This window comes from Pimephales promelas, chromosome 9 (assembly GCF_988280905.1).
Source record: "Pimephales promelas chromosome 9, fPimPro1.hap1.1, whole genome shotgun sequence".
NCBI classification, from domain to species: domain Eukaryota; kingdom Metazoa; phylum Chordata; class Actinopteri; order Cypriniformes; family Leuciscidae; genus Pimephales; species Pimephales promelas.
In genome coordinates, this window is record NC_142777.1 from 30,827,425 (window position 1) to 30,851,898 (window position 24,474).

At 38.4% G+C, this 24,474-nt stretch overlaps 1 protein-coding gene across 3 annotated transcripts in view; it reads right to left on the reverse strand.

Moving 5' to 3' along the window:
* LOC120460902 (A disintegrin and metalloproteinase with thrombospondin motifs 2) overlaps positions 1-24,474 on the reverse strand; it is a 144,013-nt gene that overhangs the window by 65,474 nt on the left and 54,065 nt on the right. For all 3 annotated transcript variants that reach the window (XM_039648915.2, XM_089134984.1, XM_039648914.2), the window contains exon 3: positions 19,409-19,580. In XM_039648915.2, coding sequence (XP_039504849.2) covers positions 19,409-19,580 — 172 coding nt within the window. The remainder of the gene's footprint in view (positions 1-19,408; positions 19,581-24,474) is intronic.

The following is a 24,474-nucleotide window of genomic DNA, read 5'->3' on the forward strand; positions in this document are numbered from 1 at the left end:
GGTGTAGAGGGCTCTCTGGTGGACAAACTATACAACACTCATGACATGGTTCAAGCATGTTTCGTCCGTTTTTATTTTATTTTTGAAATATTCATTTATCGGCCATTATAACTGCCGATACTGATAGTTTGGAAAATGCCTAATATCGGCCGATAATATCGGTCTGCCGATATATCGGTCTGGCTCTAGTAGTGAGCTGAAATTACTGCAAATTCCTGGAAGTCACATCTCGGCCATATGTGATGCCAGGCACAGCGGTCTACTGCCCAGCAGGCTCAAAGTCACTGGGCAGAGGTTTGTGGCATGTGCAGCACTACAAGGGCAGGGCTCCTCAGGAGTGCATACACATGCCAAAAAAAAAGATGGCAAAACTGCAATTTTTGAAGGAGTCACCATGACACCCCATCTGCACAAACTGTATATTTACATCAAATTATTACCAAGTCATCACTGTTGTTCAAAACAACACGTACAATCATCTAGACTTCTGAATAGTCACTTCTTATTCCTAAAAAGCTGTATTTATAAAAGCAGCATTTAGTCAGTATTTAAAGTAACATTTACTTGCCTTTACTACGCACAACCTAACCCAAAAGACTAGATGGATTCTAATACCTCTTCTGCACAAGCAAAAAAACAGCAAGATGGAGAAGAAAAGCAGAGCTGTTGCTGAAAGCCACGTCTGAGATTGGGGATTTCCTCAGCTCAAGAGAGCGACATCAGCGGTGCACACTCCATCTCCAGCGGCCGCTTGCCAGTATTCAAGGGTTTAGAATCAGTTCAGAAGACGCGACACCTATATAATGTAAGCTACAAGAGTGAGATGGTTAGAGGTACAGTGAACATCTGAAAACACTGTGATGAAACTTCCCGCTAGCCAAGCCTGCCAAGATGTTCACAAGTAAACTGTAAAAGCCAAAGTTTAAATGCCAACTCCTAATATATAACAAAAATAAATAATATTTCTATTGATTTAATAAAGCCGAGATTGTTATTTTTCTATTGTAAGAAAAATATATAAAAAATAAATTCAAATAAATATAATGATATTCTTTAATTATTATTCAATTATTGTATAATTTAAATGACAAAATGGTTTCATTACCACATTGCCCAACTGCACACATAGTCAAGGGATTGGCTGTGTAAAATGTCTAATTTTTAAGAGATTCCTCCACTGACATCACATCCATCTTACTAGCTTACTAGGCTATATATAGTACACAAGCTTGCATTTTCCAATAAGTTATGATGTCAAAGTTTGGTTTCTGTACCTCACACACACATCCTTAAATGGGAATTATGTAATTCACACAAGTATAGTACACAGTACAGTAAAGAATTGAGTTTTAGTCTGTGCTTCTGTTTTTTATTCCCTTCAGAGGCCCACTAAGTAATAGTGACAGTTATTATGGCTGGCTGTTATGTTTCATTACTATCAGTTAAGCTGCCAAAAACACTTAAAGAAGACAGCCGTCTCTCTTTTCTCTTCATAACACTGATATAGTGAGGTGAGGTGTCTATTATGCCCCATTATTCTCTTCTAGCATATGACAACTTCAGTATGTCTTAGTGTTTTGCAAATCTGCTATAGCTGCTCAACCTTCAAATAATTTGTTAGCATTTGCCTTAGCAGTGCAGCACAGTTTCAGAAAATCCTCCACCACCCCCAGCTTCACCTGTATAGATCTGCTATGGGTAATCATGTGTGCTATATTGCACAGGAGCAGCATGTCTTGCTCACAGCAGTGTGCTGTGTATGTATTGGCAATAACCAACGGCAGCAGCGTAGCAGACGTATTCCACCAAGACCAAATATATGTCACACCTATTACCATGCCAAACACTCTGAGTTGTCATGACAGAACCATTTTTTCTAAATGAATTTAATCACAACCAAGTGGCAACCTCCCTGTCTATCTCTTGAAACCAACACGTGAATTAAACTCCAATTTATCCACAGGCCGCTTGAGGCAGACTGCAAAAGTGAGTCAAATCTGCATCTCCCCCATGTTAAAACTTTACAGCAGAAAAAAAATCTTGCTTACAGCCTGGAGCAAAAAGTGGTTTTGGTCTTTATAGCTTATTTTGCCCTTCATGACAACTGTGAGGGGGAATCTCATTTGTTTAAATTTTATTAAGCCTGCATAAAATTAAGGGCGTGGCCACTTGAGTGACAGGTGGATTGCGGCTGCTGTCACTGCTAGCAGTTTGTCTGCTGTCTGTTACCGCCACTCTCAGCTATTCCAGCAGCGCTGTACTTGCCATTTTCTGGATTATTTCATACAATTTAAAGGGGTCATGAACTGGCTTTTTACATTTTTTAAATTATGCCGTTCGCTTGGTTTTTGCATTCAAAAAACATCAAAATGAATAAGTAATAGGCTATTTTGTACCCAAGTTGTGAGCCTTCCTGAAAAACGGTCGGTTTTTATGGGCGTGTCGCACTGAAGACTTGGAAGTAAACGCCCACTGCTGTGAGTGGATAACAGTTTTGCATATTATAATGAGTTTAACTCACCCGTCGGTCTATGTGGGGGAAAATGTGCAATGTTGTCAAATGCCAACCGGATTCGCCCATACATGTTCGACCCAGAGTCCGTGTGTTGCACAATTCCTGTCAGATCCAATATAGATGGCACAGCACGTTCTTTACTCTTAATCGGTCTGCAAATCCAGTCTTGTTTACAAAACAATCCTCAGTGAAATGAAGAGAACAGCCTGACTATGTTTTACCCTCATCAGCTGGAACATCATTAAAAATAAAGTTTATCCATGAAGTCCTATTGGAATCCAGAGGAAGCTTATACAACGACTGTCTTCTTCCACAACCAGGCACTGCACAATATTTATTGTTCGGTAGCTCGATCCGGTTTGTCATCACGAGGTAGGCATGTATGTTAAGCTACTTAGCTATGCGTGTAATGCGCGAATCGGTGGGCGGGGCTAAACCGGCCGTGTTGAAGTAGGTGTTGATCTTCTTCTGCGGGGGTGGTGTTTTAACCCCTTTGACGTCATAGTTCCCCACTTTGAAAAAAAGTCGTTTTCAGAGGCTGGTGTCAATAAAAGCTTTTATTGGACTAACAAGGACGTTTTCAGTTCTGAAACTTACAGGATATTCTTATAATATGATGACCTCTTGGATGTCAAAAGCTCAAGGAAAATTTGATTTCTCAGTTCATCACCCCTTTAATACAGAATTTTGGCAATTTCATTAACCAATAGAATATGGCCTAAAAATCATAAATGACGAAGGTGAAAATTCCATGTAATTTGATTATTTCTTCCTGGAAAGGTACACAATAATGAAACTTAAAGAATGTCAATACAGCGAGGAGCTTAGACTAGTGGAAATAATTCATGTCCATCGCATGGGGTAAAATTGATTTGGGTACTGCAGTCACAAGATTCACTTGAGTAAAAGTGGGCGGCTGTATTAGGTAGTCTTACGGTTTCCCAGCACACAATTACTCTGTAAGTCAGTGGAGGTGTCAGTTCATTGCCTTAACATTTGATGTGTGGCCACCCTGGTCTGCTTTTATTTCGCTTCACTCCCTCTGGATTAACTTAATGGTACAAGGACACATAATCCATTGGAGAGAGCAGAGGAAGGCTGTGCACATTGCTCACATACATGTTCTAGGAAATTTGCTTTCCAATAAATGCAGTGCGAATACAAAATTTAACTGAAATGTTTCCACATTCTTTTTATTCTTCACGCAATGTCTAGTGTGGCATGCACAGGCTATTGTGTGTGGTGAAACCAGGAAAAAAGAATGGGGAAACAATCAGACAAGTGTTTATTGAATTAGCCATGCTTCAAAGAAAGTAAAGTAAGTAAAGATCCATAAAGTATCAGCTTCCTCAAATTACTTGAGATCATCTTTTTCGATCATTCTTCTTCTAAGTGAAATCTATACAGTGAATAAAAGCAGTGATATACGAATACGCACATACCTCTGTCATTTTTTCTCTTTTGCACTCACGTCTACTCTTCGCTGCACTGCAGAATCGCTAACCAGTTTGACCGCTTGTCTGAGATCAGGGTGGATATTGAGCAGCATACCGTATGAAATAATCAACAGCCCAGAGGAAAAGCAGGTCTCTGAAAGCTCTGAGAGAATGAATCGAGCAGACACTTTGTACACATTGCATGTTCAGCACGTCTACAAGAGCCATTGTGTGATTAGAAAATGTTACATTTTATGTCAAAGTGAAAAATTTGAAATGGTCTACTGTTTTTCAATGCTTAAAATGAAAGGACTGAAAGGATTTTAGAATAACACAGGGTGAGTATAATGGCATAAATGTATTTATTTTTGTCAACAATTCATTTAAAGGTATCTATACATGATTTTTTTTTACATTAATATGGGTTCCCAGCTTGTATATGGTTCCCAAGTGGCTAGAAATTTCAATCGGTGTAAACCGAGTTTTACCTATCTTTCTCTGCCTTTCTCTACCTCTTGAATCTCCCCTGTATGACGTCATACGGGGGAAAGGTTACCTCCCATTTCTCTGCTTTGCCTGCCCAGAGAATTTGGCTCGCCCATGAGAAAATGAACTAGGAAGTACGAACGGGCGAGCGTGGTTTGAGTTTTTCCTCGAGAGATATCATGGCTTGCAAACGAGCAAAGCATGGGAGTTGATAAGGGTTGGGATGTACAAATGAACACAAACGCATTTTTTAGTTCCTTCATCCAAGCCTCTGAATTTTATTTTCACCAACAACAGTTGTTTCCTCATCTTTGGCCAATGCAGAGTTGGTCTCGATGAATGTCTGAAAATAAATCGATTGGGCTTCCAAGCAACAATTTCTGAGGTGTAGCCTTATTGTTCAAGTTCAGACAGGTAATCTTTCTCAAATCGTTTAATACTGTTTATGCATCAGTAAGTCAAGCCAGTGACTAAAATATCAACTTCACATTGTTTCTTTTAGTAGGATGAAAATAATCTTATTTAAATTGTGAAAGAATTATGTACAGAAATAACCTGACTTCGTCATACTCATATTCTAGTCAGAATATGAGTCTGAAACTGCTCCATTGGGCTTTGATTATGAGGCGTGTCTTAACCAAACCAGGAAAAAAAAAACTCTGCACTCAATTGGATATATTCGGTAGACCTACAACCAATCAGAGCAACGCAGTAAGTCAAATACTTTGCATAGCACAGTTGTCAACTACAGAACTTACTTATTTCAGAAGTAAAGTAACGAGTGTTGCTTCTTTTACTTGGTCCTCAATGAGTGCGACCAAAGGAGAAACCACAGCAACGACCACAGGCATTTCATTGCGTCCCATCTTCTTAGCAACCATCAGAGCCAGCTGATGAGTTACGCTTTTGCCGAATCATGTAGGAAGGACGATCGACAAATACTTTGATTGCAGTTTTCTGTTCGTCTATTAAAATGAATGCGCTGTCGATTTATTTTACAACAGACGCGACAGCGGAATCTATACATCTCCATTCTCCAGCTTCAGTCATCTTTGAGGGAAACCAGTTAAGCGCTCTTTGATAACGTGATGATTACGTCCCTGCAGATCATCTGTCCATCATCGTTTAAAGCCCGCCCTGGCAATTTGATTGGCCCCATCATTTTTCGACTGATCATAATTACTCCTCAATGGATCGAGTCCAGACCGAACTTACCGACCAAAAAATGTTGTGGCTGGCATCCAGGCTAGTACAGAAAGCAATCAAAGAACAATTTTTCCACAGCGCGAGTTTATCTGGACAACGCGTTATAAAAAAATCAATGACACGTTACACTGCACAACAGAGCTTTTACTGTATGTACATCATTGTGTTTGCATTGGTGAAAGCATTAGAGAGAGTGCAGAAACTGCATTGCAATAATAAGATCTTCATTATCAGGATCAACAGACTGTCATCTGCTTGCTCAATGCTCATCACGGCAACATTTTATGTGATGGGAATAGATCTAAATACTCTAAAAACTTCTCACAATTCGTTCATCTCGATATTAAAAACGTATAATAGCTGTAGTAAAGCATTCAAGAGAGTAATACGTAGCTATTTCATATGCAAGCATGTCAGCCAATCACAGCAGTGGCCGGTTATACTGAATCTCATAGCAGACAAGCCCCTTTAAACAGAGCGTTCAAATTAGAAGCTAAAATCAGGCTAGGAAAAATGCTTTTTATTTGTTGCTTATTTTTGATCTAAAAAAATATACTAGCATTATAAGGGCAACCCAGGAAACATAAAATAATAAAATAACCCCATGTCATGGGACCTCTAAGCTCCTGAATAGCCTACAAACATTTAATTTACACAAATGTTTGTGTCAAAACTCTAATTAGACCATCATCAGTACTCTCTGTAGAAATCAATCAGTCTTGTCCTTTAAAGAGACTCGTTTCTTTATCCAAACACTTGAAATAGTGCAAAACAATTTCAAAGAACAAAACTATCAAAAGGATGATATATTGCCTGAGAAAACACTAGCAAATATTAAAGGGATAGCTTACTAAATACAATTCTTTTTTTATTTACTCATCCTCATGTTCCTCCAAAACCCTTTGGTTAACAACATTCATCAAAATACCTTTGTTAATGTTACAAGGAAGAAAGCAAGTCATAGAAACAACATTTTTGCTTTACTTTTAAATGCCAAAGTTCTAAAGCTCACTGCTCTTTGGAACAAATGAATTTGACTAGACTTTTTTTGTGTGTAAAATTGCCCATAAATAGCTTAATTGACAATTATACATCTATATTGTTCCAAGCAACTTATTTGCATAGCTGTGCCAGTTTCATGTACTGTGTGTTCTATCATTCCAAAGTCTCTTTATTCTCACATCATTTTAAATAATTATTTCATGTCCACTCATTCATTTATTTGGTAAGTGTTATGAGCAGTATAATATACTGTAGGCTACAGCTAGTTATTGCTATATAAATTGCTGCTGCCTGTCAGTATTTCTTTAAATCTGTGTATTAATAAGTTAGTAAATCACCATCACGTATAGTCAAAATGGATTCTCCCTTCTGCTCTGCTAAGTGTTCACATTTGTACCCTCTTCAACCAGACCTGCTTACAATGATTGTCCCCATATTGTTATTCAAATTATAAATTATACTCCATTACACTGTAAATTAATGAAAAAATGCTTGCATATGAGTGCAAGATGCAGGGCACTTATAGTAGATTGATGGGTGCACATGAATGTGCTAAATTTGTCCAAATTGAAGAGTGACACACCAGAAGCCCCATGAATTAAAGCCAGTAGAATGTTATTGGGCGTTTTGGCTGCCAGCTACACATTCAAAGCCATTTAAATGATTTTCATGATCTACTATCAACATCAAACCTTTCTTCTCTGCCAAATAAACATTTCACTCGTGCTCAAAACTAACATGCTTCATTACCAGACCAAGCAAACCATCTGGAACGGAACCACTCTGAACCGCCCTATAGTTCAAAGCATCATCTGAAAATGTAATCTCCAATATAATTATACAGTGTTAGGAGATCATAAACATTACAACCGCTTTAAAAATGCACCGGTTATCAGGGTTCAAAGAGGTTTTGCACGAGTCATGCAGTTTTGACACTCATATTCAAGACTTTGCAGTTGCATCAATGAAACGTGTGATCCAGACCTCCTACTTCAAAATGATCTCTCCTCAAACGCCTCAGGGGAGCACTGTGAATGCTAATCGCAACACATTAATGAATTCTAATAGGCCAGAGGTGTCATTTGGGCATTCAATTACCCCCGGAGTATCTCTAATTAAGGGCATGTGAACATCTATGAAAATAGCCATGTTCCCAGCAACTGTGAAGTGGAACTTTAATGAAAAACATGACATATGTATCACATAATGAAATGCAGAGGTGCGGACAGCTAAATAAGACTCAAAGCAAAACACGTCAAAACATACTCCAGATCAAATCAGCACTGGTTTTGAATCCGACTGGTGGGAAAAACCATCCACAATAAACACAATGGCTACACCAAATGTGAAGTGATAACAAGCAGATGGTTCAATAAATAATCATTAAAAGGTAAAATAGTTGCTTCTGCACTAGGGCTGTCAGTTCAAATATTTCTTTTAACTAGGGTTGGGTATCGTTTGAATTTGAACGATTCTGATTCCGATTCCTTGTTTCGATTCCGGTTCCTAACGATTCTCGATTCCGATTCTTTTAAGAGGCAGGGTCAAAAAAGTTTAGCTAACCTTGCTAACCAACGGCCTTTCTGAAGGAAATAATCCTTTCTGAAGGAAATACTCCTTCTGTAAAAATACTCCTTTTGTCACAAATTTTGCATTTTGCCGAGATTTCGTTATTTTTAGAAAAGTGAAGCCACACTTTGGATCGCCGACGTAAGGTACTCATGTTCGACTCGCGTGGTTATGCCAACATTTCCGGTAGACGCTTCTTCGTTGGTGTTGTTCAGCAGCGGTTTCTTCTTCCGCTCGGCGGACTGTGAATATTGAAACTAGGAATCGAAATTTTAACTTTTGAACGATTCCGGGAAAAACGAAAAGTTAGTCTCGGTTCCAATCGATACTCGATTCTCGATACCCAACCCTACTTTTAACAAATTAATTACATGGTAAACTAGATAAATAATCAAATAGGCTAATTCACAAATATCACATATAATCAATTCTGGCATTTTTTTTTTTTTGTCGTTATACAAGATGAGCCCCTTAAATGGACCTCTGCACAAATAAAAAAACAAAGAATATCGCATACACACGCGATAGTTTCTCGTGCGGGAACGATACGTTTCTGTGCGTTACAATTCCTGGTTTGCGTAATATTTGCGTCACTTGCATCATTACAAGAGCATGGATGTCAAAGTTGAAACTTCCCCTCTAGATTAAAAAAAGACCAATGTGTTATTAAACTGTTGGTTAAAATCCTTTAAAATCCTAAATCCTCCCTGGAATTGGTTTAACAGGGATAAAATGTAATTTCAAAATTTATTTTAAATGACATTGAATTGATTAAAAAATACAACAATAAACATATTTGTACAATTTTTCAAATACAAAATAGAATAGCACCAAGAGGAATCTATAAATCATACACAAACAGTGTAACACTAGCTTCTGTGCCTTCAGCAAGTGCTATATGTGAAATCATGTATCTTATTTGGTAAACCTCATAGATTCTGGTCTCTCAACTGAAGTTGTTAAGAGTATCATTCACTCCAGAGCTTCCTCCACAAGGACACTTCCTGGTGCAGTGGTCGTCAGCTGGACCCAGTTGTACAGTGCTGGAGTTCCAGCATGAGCTATTGATTGCAGGGTTATCCCCGTCCACTTTAAAGGTCTATGTGGTGGCCATAGCTGCTTATCACATTCCTTTAGGTAGTATGACTTTAGCGAGAGACCCTTCGGTAACACATTTCCCAAGTGGCACTTTGAGGCTGAGGTCTGCAGTACGCACTAGGGTACTGGCATGGAATCTGGGCATGGTGCTCCAAGGCCTATTCCAGGCTCCCTTTGAGCCTATTGAGGTTCCAGTCAAGTTTTAGACTCTTAAGAAGTTGCTCGTCCTTGCTATCACTTTTCTTAAAATGATAGGAGTTTTGCAAGCTCTGTCGGTTGCCTGGTAAAGGTGTTCCTTCACCTTAGGCCAAGGTACATTCCTAAGGTCCCCATTAATGTGACCAAATCTATTGTATTACAGGTCTTCTGTCCTCCTCCATTCGAGGATTCAGACCAGGAAATAAATAATATGATATGTCCATGTCCAGTCATAGAGCTCCCCTGTGGCATAAATCCGAACAACTGTGTGTTTTGGGTCTCCAGCATCTAAGCAGAGGATGAGCAAGTGGGTTGTCCGAACAGAGGGAAACCTTCAGAGAGACCTTCAGGCATTCTCGATATCTCATCGGTGCCTGCCTGTATCTCATTCGCTCTGCACTGTCAGAGCTCTCAATATTGATTTCCAGAGGTCTTCTTCATGGTGGAAGTCAGACCAGTTAATGGTGGGCTTCAGGTCACCCAAGGGGCTTCCCGCATCCATACAGACCATCAGTAACTGGGTAGATCAGGCTATCTCTATGGTCCATCAGCTGTGCAGCTTGCTTTCACATTTGGCCGTGAGGGCTCATTCAACCAGAGCATTACGTCCTCTAGAGAAGAAGTATCTGATCCAAGAAGTGTGGGATGCAGGAGGATGGGCCACCCCTCATACTTTTATCAGATTCTATAGCCTGGACATTCCTTCTACGCCAGGCTCCCAGTTTCACACTGGGACAGGCAGAGCTTGTTGTGGCATAGTGGGTACACGTTCCCCAAAGTGCCGTAGTCGACGCAGTTCGAATTCCCTCGAAAGGGAACGTCTTGGGTTACGACTGTAACCCTTGTTCCCTGAGAAGGGAACAAGACACTGCGTCCCTCCGCCACGCCTTCCCCTTCCTGGGAGCGACTTGTTCAGTGGTTCTCAAACCTGTCCTGGAGGACCACCCACACTGCACGTTTGCTTTGTCTCCCTAATCAAACACACCTGATTCAACTCATCAGCTCATTATCACATGGGTTAATGAGCTGATGAGTTGAATCGATGAGTTGAATCACATGGGTTAATGAGCTGATAAGTTGACGATTATAATCACTCATATTACTGCGTCCCCTTTAGGTATGGGAATCGGTTGTTGTGAGTGCAATTACTAACTTTGCTAGCATTGCTAACCAGTGGTGGAATGTAACGAAGTACAAATACTTTGTTACTTTACTTAAGTACATTTTTCACGTATCTTTACTTTACTTAAGTACAATAAATAGTGCATACTTTTTACTTTTACTTCGTTACATTTTGCAGCAATTAATCTACTTTTTACTCCACTACATTTCTACAACTTATGTTACATTTTCGTTACATTTTCTGATCAGTTTTTCCCCTGACAAAACGTAATCTGACCGTCCGTTCGTTGCACGTTTGTCTCACCAGTGACGTTTGGTTGCCATAGATACATCAACTATGCGTCTCACACGCAGTGTTTTTATCATGCAACTCATACGCGAAAATTTGTTTTTACGTGCATAGGAAACACACCCTGTGTAATATACGTTTGGTTAGGATTATGGCAAGCCAAGAGGTTCAGAATTACACCATAAATGAATCGCGTCTACTGCCAAACATAGTTATTAACATATAGTAAGGATAAGCATGATATTGCCTAATTGCAAGCTTGTTTCAGAAATGGTGACATTTTTTTCCATCATTATTGAACATCATTATAGGAGTAGGCTATTAGGTTGAATGAGTTAGAATTAAATGTTTTATTAATCATTAGAAAATAGACATTAAGATAATAAATTGTTATGCAAGTACTTTTACTTTTAATACTTAAAGTACATTTAAAATAAAGTACTTTTTACTTAAGTATGGTTGTCATTGTGTTACTTCTACTTTTACTAAAGTAAATATTTACCTGGGTATTTGTACTTTTACTTAAGCACTGAGATTCAGTACTTCCTCCACCACTGTTGCTAACAAATGGCTGTGTTTTGATAAGGTGTAGTTATAATATATATATATGTTTACTTTAAGTGCCTGGTACTCGGCCAGTGCTAAAATTATAACAGCTTTCCGGGTGGCGTCCATTTTTTTCTCCGACTCGGACACGCAAAACATAATAGAACGCTTGAAGTGTGGACGTAACGTCAAATCCGAGGTCCGAGTCGGTTCGTTGGCTATAATACTGTAGAACGCACTAATAGATACACTAAGGGCATTCCACAAAGTGTCGTAGTCGATTCGGTGTCTCGTTCCCTTCTCAGGGAAAAAGGGTTACAGTCGTAACCCAAGACGTTTTTTAATCTGTATCCCAGATGCTCAGGCGGACACACGCCCTGCTATTTCCCATACTTCCACCCCCCCTCCCAGTAATGATAGTGGTGTGGCAGTAAGAGTGATGGCTCAATAACAGACCTACAGAGAACGGTACTCCGAGGTGAATCACTCTCACATGAAACAGTCTCAAGAATTATCTCAAACATCTGACAGCACATGGCTCCCGAGCAACAGTTATTTTGAGTGCAGTGGAGGTTATTCTGGTTTATACGGTGATAAAACGGCCAAGAATAAGCTTTGTTGTAGCTTACACAGTGAGGATGTGAATACTAAATTGTAATATTGTGTAGGGCAAGAAAGACCGAGCTCAGTATACTCGCATAATGACATATGCAATCTGAAAAACAACAGCAAATCAAAACGTGACAGAAAACTGATGACATGTTATTGTACAAAACTGACCTATTTCAAAACAAATACCCTCTTTTAAAACCTGCCATTAACATGCCTTTTGGTTTCCAGAAAGTATCTAATGTAATCAGATGGATATTGCATATACTGTATATTTCCTAAATATGTTCTTTTATACAGGATTTTAGCAGCACATACTTGTAGTACATACTGCAAAAGCTCAGAGAACATGCTGTAAAAGGAAAAAAAACACTTTGTTCAGATCATTAATATGTCCTCTTTCCAGGTGTTACAAATTGTGAAAAGTAAGAAAGTGAGACAAAAAAAAAAATCGAGACAGCGAGTGTGTGAGGAAATTATAGAGTTTCAGTAAAGGAAGTGTTCCTGCAACCAGCTGCTTCCTCCAGTGCTCAAGTCCATTGGGTCTATCTCTGGGAATTCTGGGTGTGTTATTATTTTGTAATATTAGGCCTTTCAGAACAGATGTTCTGGAGTCAAGATCCCATAAAAAGACCACTAAAAACAGCTTTGGTGCTACCCTGTAATCTGTCCAGTTCAAACAAATTCAGTGAACTACTTACAGAACATACAAATGGAAATGGCAGGACTGAAATAATTGCTATAGCTATGAATACCACATGACCATCTGTGGAGAATAGGAGAAAACCAACTAGATGGTTCATTAAAGGAATAGGAATAACCCCCCCATTCCAAATCATGGAACACAAAAGGACATAATAATCCTTAGAACAACATATGAAGAGTTCAGATGCAAAAGCCTCTAAATGCCATTTGAAATTTTCTTCTTTAATGATGATTTTTATCAAACTTGTATATTTAAGTTCAGTAATTTCACTTAAATAACAATTAATAGGTAATTATCATTGCCATTTAAGTGAAATTACTGAACTTAAATATACAAGTTTGATAAAAATCGTCATTAAAGAAGAAAATTTCAAATGGCACTTAGAGGCTTTTGCATCTGAACTCTTCATATATAGAGTCTTAAAAATAAAGGTTCTTTATTGGCATCAGCAGTTCCACCAATATAGTGTGTGTGGGTGTGTGTGTGTGTGTCTGGTCATGGTAAACAGAACATTATGGGGACAAAATGGCGGAAGTCTGTGTTAGTGATGTCCTGTGTGTCGCTACGAAGGATTCAAGTTAAAAAGTCTAATCTCAAAGGTCCAACCCAAATATTTGTGTTTTACATGGACACAGTTCAAAGGCCACATGTGTGTCCTCACAGTTCCTGTTTGTGACCAATAAAAACCAACCAGCTCTGCTGGGCTGAAATATTATATGTTTTTAAGTCCCTACAGACAGACAGATCAGGGTTTCCAAGGGAGTTGCTAAGGGAGACTCCCAAAATTTGTCAAGACGAGAGAGAAAAACAAAAGCACCTTTTAAAACAAATGCTTTGTGAAAGAACAGGCCTGGCCAAAAAAAAAAAAAAAAATGCCATATACATGATCACAAGTAGAACCATCCTATTTATTGTGGAACTGCTTTCTTACCGACTTCCTGTTAGTTTTGCAGGATGCCATCTGTGCATGTGTGACTGTCTACAACTATTATTTGAGTGAGATAGATAACATTTATACTGGAGTTTGAGTATGTGACCATTCCACCCTAGTATTTCCACCAAATTCATTAATGCTTAATACAGAAAATTCCTCCACAACATAATTTAAATTTATCAAGGAGTAGAGGAAAAGTAATGAACAGAACAAACCTCTCATTGACATCAGGGAAAACACTAAGGCTCAAATAAAAAAAGGCAATAATAGAAAACAGGGTTATTTTCCCGTTTTCTTTTCTCACTTCTGTCCATCACATGTGTAGTTCACTATGTAGGAGGGTGCTCTGTAGAACTGGGATTAAATGGCTGCTTTTTTTACCTGCAGGTTTGCTTGAGAAAAAAAGTCACAATGGGGGAAATTCCAGTTAAATTGATTCAGCAGGGGATTTGGAGTAGTGGTTTAGACTCGGGACTGGTAACCGAAAGTTTTTCGGTTCATTTCCTGCAAGACACTAAAGTTATTCAGGAGGGATCATTCCAGTAATAATATAACAGTGTCGCTGTAACATCTCCTGAAGAACTGGACCTGTTTGTATGGCAATAAATACAAAATCAAAACTGAATGTTTTAAAAATAAGATAATATTAATACATTTTGTACTAGCCATGGGTAGCAAAATAGATGTTGGAAAATTGTTATGAAGAGTGACATTTTATTAAAATCCTGTGTGACAGATTAAAAGTGTTTTTTCTTATTCTTCCCTTTTTTGCAATGGAAATTAATATTTAATATTAGTGATATTGCTTCTACATAATAAAACAGCATATGAAACAATAAACAAAACTGGCCAAAAATGACACATGAGATTTAGTGAGTCACTAATTTATCCTGTTTATGTGGGTGGTGCATATCATCTCAGAAGGGATTTGCCAATATGGACAGAATAACAATGTGACAATTAAGTGCTACTACACTAATTTGTTGGATGCTTCACTTGCAACCTACTTTCTCCAGATAAAATAGACAAAAACAGACATGGTGTAAAATTAAACCCTCTCGACAGCTGTCTACTTCTGGTCTACCAAATGAACCATCAAACAGTGACCCAAACAGAGTTCAACTTCACTGCAAGACAAGGAAAAAAAAAAGAAGCACGACCATTAAAAAAAAAAAAGTTTTTTTCAAAGACAAACTGTATTTGCTTGGAGAACATCCTGAGGGTGAGGCAGCAGTCGAAGCAGGTGATGCATTGTGGGATACGCCTCATGGGGGTCCATCTGTCTATGCATGCCTCAATCCACTGACCAAAAGAATATTCTCTTGATAAAAAGAATGAAAGGGACATGAAATCCACACAGACAAAATCCTACAATTATTGCTGGGTGATATAGCTAAAACTTGAATTATAGGACTTCAAATTAGTTAAATAAAACCTCAGATGAATAACAACACATGACACATTACACCGTGTCATTATTTATTTACTAAAAAATAGGCCAAAACGGAAAAGCCACGGGTGACAAACTGCTTCTATAGGAATTAAGAGGGTAAGTAGCAGTCAGGCACTGCTAATCAAATGTATTTGATTAATTGACCATCAGCGAGTGAGATCACCACTATAAAAGCATAGGTTTTGGCAGTTTGCTGGTCAGGAGCATTCAGGTGTGTGTTAACACAACGGCGAAAAGGAAAATAGAGATAAATCAATTGAATCATAGGGTGTACTTATTTAGTTTGTCACCGATGGTTCGTTAAATAATTACACTTGTAATATGTCATTTAGTGTTGTTCATCTGAGGCTACATTTGATTTTTGAGGCTGTACTGGTCAACGACCAGTGGGATTTGTCACTATTTGAATCTGTCACATAGGATTTTAATAAAATCTATGAAATTATGGCCACGATTCTCTCTTTAATTGAATCATAGGGTGTACTTAGTTTGTCACCCATGGCTTTTCCATTTTGCATTTATTTTTGTTCATTAAATAATTATATGTCATTTACTGTTGTTCATCTGAGGCAGTAAACTAATCTAATGACTTTTGAAAAACATCATCTCACTGATTTACAGTCTTTGCGTCACATGACCGTCTGGCCATGAAAAACTCAGCTTTTTCACAGCAGAGTGCAGCACGACCACCTCCCAAGCGTCGCTTCCCACGCCATTCAGGCTCACCCTAGCACTTCATAGGCGTACACTTCAGCTCACCAAGCAACAGAGAGACTACATTGTGCATGTGTACAGAGATGCATGTAAATGCATACGCAATTGAGTTTGTCAATATGGATAATATTATTATTACAGGGTGTTACACAGAAAAAGAGAAGCAGCATGCACACAATACACATCACAAAAGCATAACAGAGAAATGAGCAGAGAAGCAGGTGTCACTGACAAAGCATTAACACCAAACTGCACTTTGCTAAGATCTGTCGCTTTCCAGATCCTTCTGCCACACACACTTAAGGAAACAACATTTTCCTCTCCCAGCTGCTATAATTCCTTTATTATTGGCGGCTGTGGTGTCAGACGTGCAGCGCTCAGAATAGACCTTCATAATCCCCCATATTATTCACAGCACACTCCAGGACCCGTTCAATGCACAGCTACACAATGCAACACAGACTGAAAGTTATAATACCTCTCATACCAGAGCCTTTTGAGTAGTGCTAAAGGTCACAATTGATTGAACTTTAGGTGATCAACTGGACATTAAATGTGAAGTGAACAGTTTTGGTCCCAAAAACATCACATCATCAGATCCTGGCACATTGCTTCTACAATTGCTCTACAATTGGGAAAGTTTGCAGAATGTACAGTAGGCAAACTAAAACATGCTTTAGTCTTACAGTGTGAACCTGGCTTGACATGAGAAGATCATATTATCCTCCCCTGATTGCAGAGACACTAATTGCTAAAAAAGATGATGACTAATATCACTTTCAAATAGAGAAACACACAACACAGTACACACAGGGAGATTTTGTGTTTTGTCCTCTGCAACATAAATCTGAGCAACACGCAAAAAAAATTAAGTCAATACAAATGCGAACTATTCATTGAGCGAGTCTGTTCACATCCAAGGCCATTAAAGGGTACACGGTATACTGTCCATGTCCAGAAAGAAAATAAAGACATCATCAAAGTAGTCCATGTGATATCAGTGGGTTAGTTAGAATTTTTTGAAGCATCGAAAATACATTTTGGTCCAAAAATAACAAAAACTATGACTTTATTTAGTACTGTATTCACTTCCGGTTCTGTTGTCAATCCGTGTTGACGAGTCCGCAGTGACGCTGATGACGTAAGACGCTACTGATGCATTATTTGGTGCATCCGTGTATTTGGGTTCAAATAAATATGGCTGGGCAAAAAAAAATGCAAGTCTTCCTCTGTGTGGACATCCTAAATGTTTGCGAAGATTGATTTTTTTACAGTTTGCGTCTCCCTCAGACTGTAAACGAAGCTCTGGCGCACTGATAACACGTCAGCAGCGTCACTGAACGCGGATTGACAACAGAACCGGAAGACAATACAATGCTGAATAAAGCCATAGTTTTGGTTATTTTTGGACCAAAATGTATTTTCGATGCTTCAAAACATTGTAATTAACCCCCTGATGTCACATGGACTACTTTGATGATTCCTTTGACAACGACAGAAAGCTCTCGGACTAAATCTAAAATATCTTAAACTGTGTTCTGAAGATGAACGGTCTTACAGGCTTGAATTGACACGAGGGTGAGTCATTAATGACATGATTTTCATTTTGGGTAAACTAAGCCTTTAAGCAATTGTGAAAGACTATGAGCTCCTAAATACAGATATATGTGAATATTTTAATTGTATGTGTTTCTTTTGAGGGAATTCATACATTGATGTGCATTGGTAAATAGTAAAAAGAACTGCATTTCTATAGCGCTTTCATAGACCCAATGGCCACCAAAGAGATTTACATTTTTGCCTCACATTCACCCATTCACTCACTCATTCATACACCGACGGTGGTGTCAGCCATGCAAGGCGCCATCAAGCTCGTCGGGAGCAGCTGGGATTAGGTGTCTTGCTCACGGACACCTCGACACTTGGTCAGATGGAACCGGGGATTGAACCACCAACCTTTCGGTTTGTAGACAATCTACATGAATCACTGCCGCATTAGTTAGTGTAGTTTATCAGAATGGTAGTCAAGGGTCCAAAGTTAAAAATTTGTAAGTAGCCTACAATGAACTTGGATGTTTAAGTCATTTCAACTTAAATTACTCTTTTACAGCATGCATGCTCTTGCATTGATCACATTGACAGCTCTTGCTTTTGCCATTCACCATAGAATAGAAGCGCACCAGGATCTTAATTTTATTTCTTCTTACTTATCTGTTACATGTTTAAGCATTCAAGTAGTTCTCATTTTCATTTTTGTGACTGATATATAAATCTCATTTGAGCTGTTTATTTGATATGTGATAATAATACTTCATAATGACGGGGTAATTTAAATTTCATACCACTAAGAATCAAAAATATATTTAGATAAAAAGGCTTGATTAAAAAGTCTTTCTTTCTTGTTCTTAAAGGCAATTTTGAGATTTAGGTAGCTTTTAAACGCATTAATCCATGTTGTCAATTGAATGCTTACAAGTGACATTTTGCAGCTCTGCCAAGCAGTTCTACTGGAGGAGATGTTAATAACACCATTTGGTCATGTACCTATTCAGGAGATAGAAAATCGATTTCAAGCCTTTCTTCAATTGCTCTCTGCGTGCACAAGGCTTAGTTAAGTTTCAGCTGCATAAATGTCTTTATGGCTAAGCTATTGCACACTTTCAACCCATCCTGCATCTCAGTGCATCTGTTGTCTAAAGTCCTCTGCAGTTAGTGACTATTGGCCCTTTAATGCATTCATATGATTTCTTTTTTTTTTTTTACACTTTGCACCTTCAATACAGTTTTTAAATATAGGGGTTATGTTTGTGGGGTTTTGTTTTGTTGAAAAATAGATAAAGATAAGATTCAGATGGAAAACAACATGCAAAAAAACAACAACATTTGGTTATTTCTTGTCAGCCATATGGGAAAAAATTTCAGTTTCGCAGGCAAATAAACAATTATGCAATTAAATATTGGTTCTTCACAAGAATCCGTTTACAGTAGCTGCTTACTAAGAACATTCAAATTAAAAAGGACAGATAAATAATATTTGATGATGAAATGAATACAGAAACAGACAACAGATTTTTTTCATTCAAATTAAAAAGAGAAATGGTGTAGCCCCTACTTCCTGATTGATTATGGGGAAAAAATATTTACCTTTTCTTTCTAAATAATGTATAGTATGATTTCATTTCATTTCATAATTTAGCAATGGATAACGTCATACTGCAAATTGTAAAACATACATTTTCAATATAATTGAAGGCCAAGGAGAGATGATACGTCTCATTGCTATAACTGTCACGCACTATTAAAGAAATACTTCATTCACATTGTCAAAAGTTAAAAGGACAGTCAGTCAAGTACTTTAAAAACTACTTTTTTTTAGTCATTCTCTTAATCATTTGGTGGGCACTCAGGGCACTCGCCCAATCCCATCAATAGATAATCCGGGCCTGCATATTAGACAGGTACAACTATATGACACAAAATGTACAGGTTAACAAAAACACTAGTGTGAAAAGGTGCTGATCTTACCTCTTGAGTGAAAGTCTGCAGCTAGTGAGCTAACAGGAGGCTTCTTCACGGCAGCAGAACGGTACACAATGTGAGAACGGCCACCATTCTCTTCCTCCTGCTCCATAACATGATGTCCCGTTTCCACCGGCTCAATGAAAAACTCCTCCTGCTCAGTTCTGATCATCCCTGCCTGTGAGAAGAAAAAAACACCGATAAATACAGTGTGCCAAAAATATACTATCATTACAATTCCATAATATCTGACAGACTCTAGACACTTTGTGATAAATCGAGTGATAGAGAATAAAGAACTCATGGCTGATGTTTGTTGGGTTGAAATCCTTGCTGATGAGAGGAAGACATTTCCAGTCGTTCTTTGTAGCCTTGAGAAAGTACTTAACTTGTCTAAGCTAATTCCTTCCTTTATCCAAATAAAGGGCAATAAAACAGGCATTAACCCTATAAGTGCACAGTTTCATCCAAAAAAGCTAGTATAGAGTAGAGCTCAACCAAATAATACATTCATTTGATTGACAAGGTTTGGTAACAAACTTTTGATTAAAGGGCAGCATGCATTTGATCAAAAAAATATAGTAAAAAAGTATGAAGCGGTTTTCTATTTTAATACATTTTGAAAGTTAATATATTCCTGTGATGACAAAGCTGAATTTTCAACAAATTACTCCAGTCCTCAATGTCACATCATCCTTCAGAAAGCAAACTAGTATGCTGATTTTGTGCTCGAAAAAAACATTTCTTATTTTTATATTGATAATCTATTATAAACAGTTGTTCTGCTTAATATTTTGTGGAAACCATTAAACTTTTTTTTCAAGTTTCTTTGAAATAGGACATGTAAAATTTTTAAAATAGAAATCTTTTGTGATATATTTGTCGCTGAGTAAAAGTATAATTTATAAAAATAATAATAATAATAATAATGAACCCAAACTTTTGAATGATGGTGTATATTGTATAAAACATTGAGACAAGTGACATTGCAATGAATTAAAAAAAAACAAAAAAAAAACAGGTAATGACCAAAAGGGAACAAGTTCCACTTAGTGAACCAATGAAATGATTAGACTACTCTGTTCTTCTCTGTGTGTGTTATATCTTGATCCTTTGCAGTTTTACACCACCATTTCCATTTTAGCACCTTCTTATTCCTAATAGCCTACTGCCCCACTGCACCATCCAGAACCCTCCTCCAGGCATGCTTTAACACATATCGCTGAAAACCTCTTTTCTGCTTTCAGACTTTAAAAGGTTTAGTGTACCCCTAGGCCCCGTTTCACCTGCTCTGAGACACATTACTCCCACCGATATCCAGCCTAAGTCAGTCAAATCTCAATTTTACTTCCACACCAGATTTAGGATCATTTCTTCTAACACCAGCTGCATCTTAAACACAAGGACATAACAGGAGTGGCTCTGAATCAGCTGTGGCAGATATGAGGTAGAAACGGGATTTCAGGAGCACCCCAGAGAGTGATAAGCTACAATGATTCCCAGAGGAGACAGGTCGTCTTGTTTCTTCTTATGGCTGGAGTACTGTTGCAGATGTGCACGGTGTGAACCACGCTGTGGATTCGGCTGACGCTTGCAGCCACTTGCCATTAAAAAATGTTAGCCAATTAAAGCCCAGATTTTTCCCACAAAATTCTTAGACCAATTTTCTGATTTTTAGAAGAATATCAGTAACCAGACAGTTTCTGGTCTCATCGACTTCCATAGTATATTTTTTTCCTACTATGGAAGTTAATGGGACCAGAAACTGTCTGGTTACTACTGATATTCTTCTAAATATCTGAAAATTGGCTGAATGGATTCGAAAATGGTAAAACCCAACTGTTTAACTCTGGGGGAGTTGTAAAATGAGCCTATTTCCAAAAAAAAGTGGAGTATCCCTTTAAATAAAGACTACGACTTTAGTGACCACTGGGCACATATCTCATAGAAACCTTAGCAAAGGTTTAGATAGTTTAGATAGATTTTTTTTTCCCAATAGTCACTTAAGGTTGTCTAAAGCTTCTAAAGTTGTTAAATGTTCAGTACTAAATGAAAATAAATAGCCAGCAATGACTGATTAAATTGATAGCCGATCATGAAAAATAACTGACAATGAATTTCATTATCAATCTGTGCCCGAAAAAAAGGCGCCAATTTAAAGTATTGAAAATGGACAAAATGCATATGAATAATGGAGGAGGTTACAAAGTGAGATGCTGCAGGAAAAGTACACAAACCAGCATGAGCTCTCTCAACATAAGAATGTTTCATATAAAGTGCTTCAAACAAACAAACTCTTATAGTTCATCACTTGGCCTGTCAGGTGCATATGACGTTTAATGCATTTGTTTTCTCCAGTGCATAATTTTCATTTTACCTTATCTGTTAATGTTATAAATTCATGCAACTATGGCATTGGTTCACTGAACGTGAACCAATGCAATCTAGCACAAGGTGACACTGTTTTCCAGCTTTCGGAATAACTTGTGCGGAATAACTGATACCAAATAAAGTCAACGTCATAAATAGGCCTGTATCCGTTGCAAACATATTTTATTATTAGTCTTAAAATGTCCATAACATAAAATCATTGTTGAGCAACATTGTCAACCTACCATAGTTTCACCTACCATAGTTTCACTAGTCAACCTACCATAGTTTCACCTACCATAGTTTCACTAGTCAACCTACCATAGTTTCACTTGTAGGGCTGTGCTCAAAATATCGATACTTCGCCATGAACTCCCGGCAATGCGCAAATCAATAAAGCAACTGCCGTATCGATACCATTGTGCTTTTAAATGAAGCCAATTCAGGGCTCGAATTTTGGCCCGGGTATTGCACATAATTTTTTAGCATTCCCACAGCTCTCCCACTTATAATGGGGGATATTCCCGCAAACATTGATTCACTTCAACATGTATTTTGTATTAGAAAATAAATCCACACAAATTATAAAATCAAATCAGTGGTTTGAAAACGTTCTGCAAGTTGTTTCTGCATAAATATCTGAAAATGTAATAATTTAAAATGATTTCAAGATAGACAGCCCATTCTCACCCCCAAGGCGTCACTTAACTGACGCCTTGGGAAGCATTTGGACATGCTTCAATATCTGACGCTTTAGGCGCCCTTTAGCGTCAGGAGGATGACGCCCTAGGATCGCGTGTACCCTACCCCCACCCCACACCTAAACCTAACCACGTCCTCTAACTGACGCTTTCCTTTAGCGTCAGTTAGATGACGCCGTAGGATCGCCTAAAACGTCAAATATTGAAGCATGGTCAAAGGTGACGCCTTGGGGTGAGAATGCGTTGAGATAGAAGAAATTACTTTGTTTGGTGCACATTTTAACACGTAAAGGAGTAGTTCACTTTTTTTTTTTTTTTACTTTTGCTGATAATTTACTCACCCCCATGTCATCCAAGATATCAGTTTTATTCTTTCTTCAGTCGAAAAAAATGAAGGTTTTTGGTGAAAACATTTCAGGATTTTTTTCCATATAATGCACTTCACTGCGAACCAAACGGTTCAAGGTCCAAAAGACAGTTTCAGTGCAAACTGCAAACTGTTCAAAGGTCTTTAAACGATAACAGACGATGAATAAGGGTCTTATCAAGCGAAACGATTGCTCATTTAAAAAATAAATAACGAAGTTTAAGTTTTATAAGCTCAGATGGTTGCCTTGCTCTGTTCTGTGATGCGCGTTCATGACTCACCTGTTCGAACTCGTTTATCAAAATGAACACATTCGTGTCATTTTTTTCGTGTCATTTGGTTCATTCACCAAATGAAATGAACAAATTGACTCGGAAAGAGACGTCCACCCCCCCCCCCCCCCCCTTTTTTTTTCTTTTTGTTTCAAATCGCACCCTGGTCATAACCTGGAACTAACAGTTTTATATCAAATAAAATATATTTCATATAATGTACATTTAAATTTCAATTTATATATTTAATATTATACATTACATTGTATATAAAAATCATATTTTATTTTTAGAGTTTGCTACTGTAGATCTCAGACATTTCAGATTATGTGACAGTTTGATTGTAATTAATTCTGATAATCATTGATTCAGGTCTCATTAATGGCTGGAATTAGCCTGTTGCTCACTGCAATCAGATGTTGAGATGGTGAGACAATTCTCCCTTCTGTCACACAACACAGGTCGCAATCCCTTGGTAGCTAATTGGCCAGTGTGCGTAAAACACCCAAGCATCAGTGGCTTAAGATAAGTGCATGTCAGCTGTAGCTTTTACACGGGCCACTGCAAATGACGGTTTCTTGACATGATTCACACCGAAAGGAGACCGAGGAGGGAGCCGACACCCCCCAAGCTGAGCACAGTTGGAGTTTACTGTGCAAAAACATACTAAAAGATCCATATGTCAGCCTGAGTTATGTAAGTCATCTCAGAAGGGCATCTACCCTGGATGACCTTCTCTTCGGTGAGAGGGGGAAGAGGAGAAGGAAAGAGACAGAGAGTGGAAAAGGACGGAGGGAGAGGGAGAGGAAGGAAAGGTAGAAAGTAGAAGCAGGAAGGCCAGAGGCCAAGATGTATCTTGTCAGAAGGGTGAATGAATAGCACCTGATACTAGTGACAGGAGAGTGAAAGATAAAAATGTCAAGCGGAGGTGCTAACACGCAGTGTCAGGCAATCTTTCTTTCTCTCGCTAGCTCCATGCGCTCCTTACTCCAAAACAAGCATTGGTAAAATTGCCAGTCACTCTCCTTAATTCCATCTGTCTGTTTAGACAACTGGTAATTACCAGTCCTGCTGACTGCATCTATGCAGCATCCATAAGGGAAATCTCACTTCACACACACATGAGCATAAATTCATGCCCCAGACATGCTCTGCATGCACGCTGTCATTGTTTGTCCTCTCATCTTCACATCTTAGACAGGAATGGCTGAATGATCTGGTGGTGAGCATTAGGGATGCAAAGGTACACGGTAAAATCCCGGACCGTTCGGTCTGCCCTGCACGGGACAATCTAACCTCGTGTCCCGCGGGACTTCGGTTCTTCCATAGAGTTCGTGCTGATCCTTTAACCGTATTTTCCGC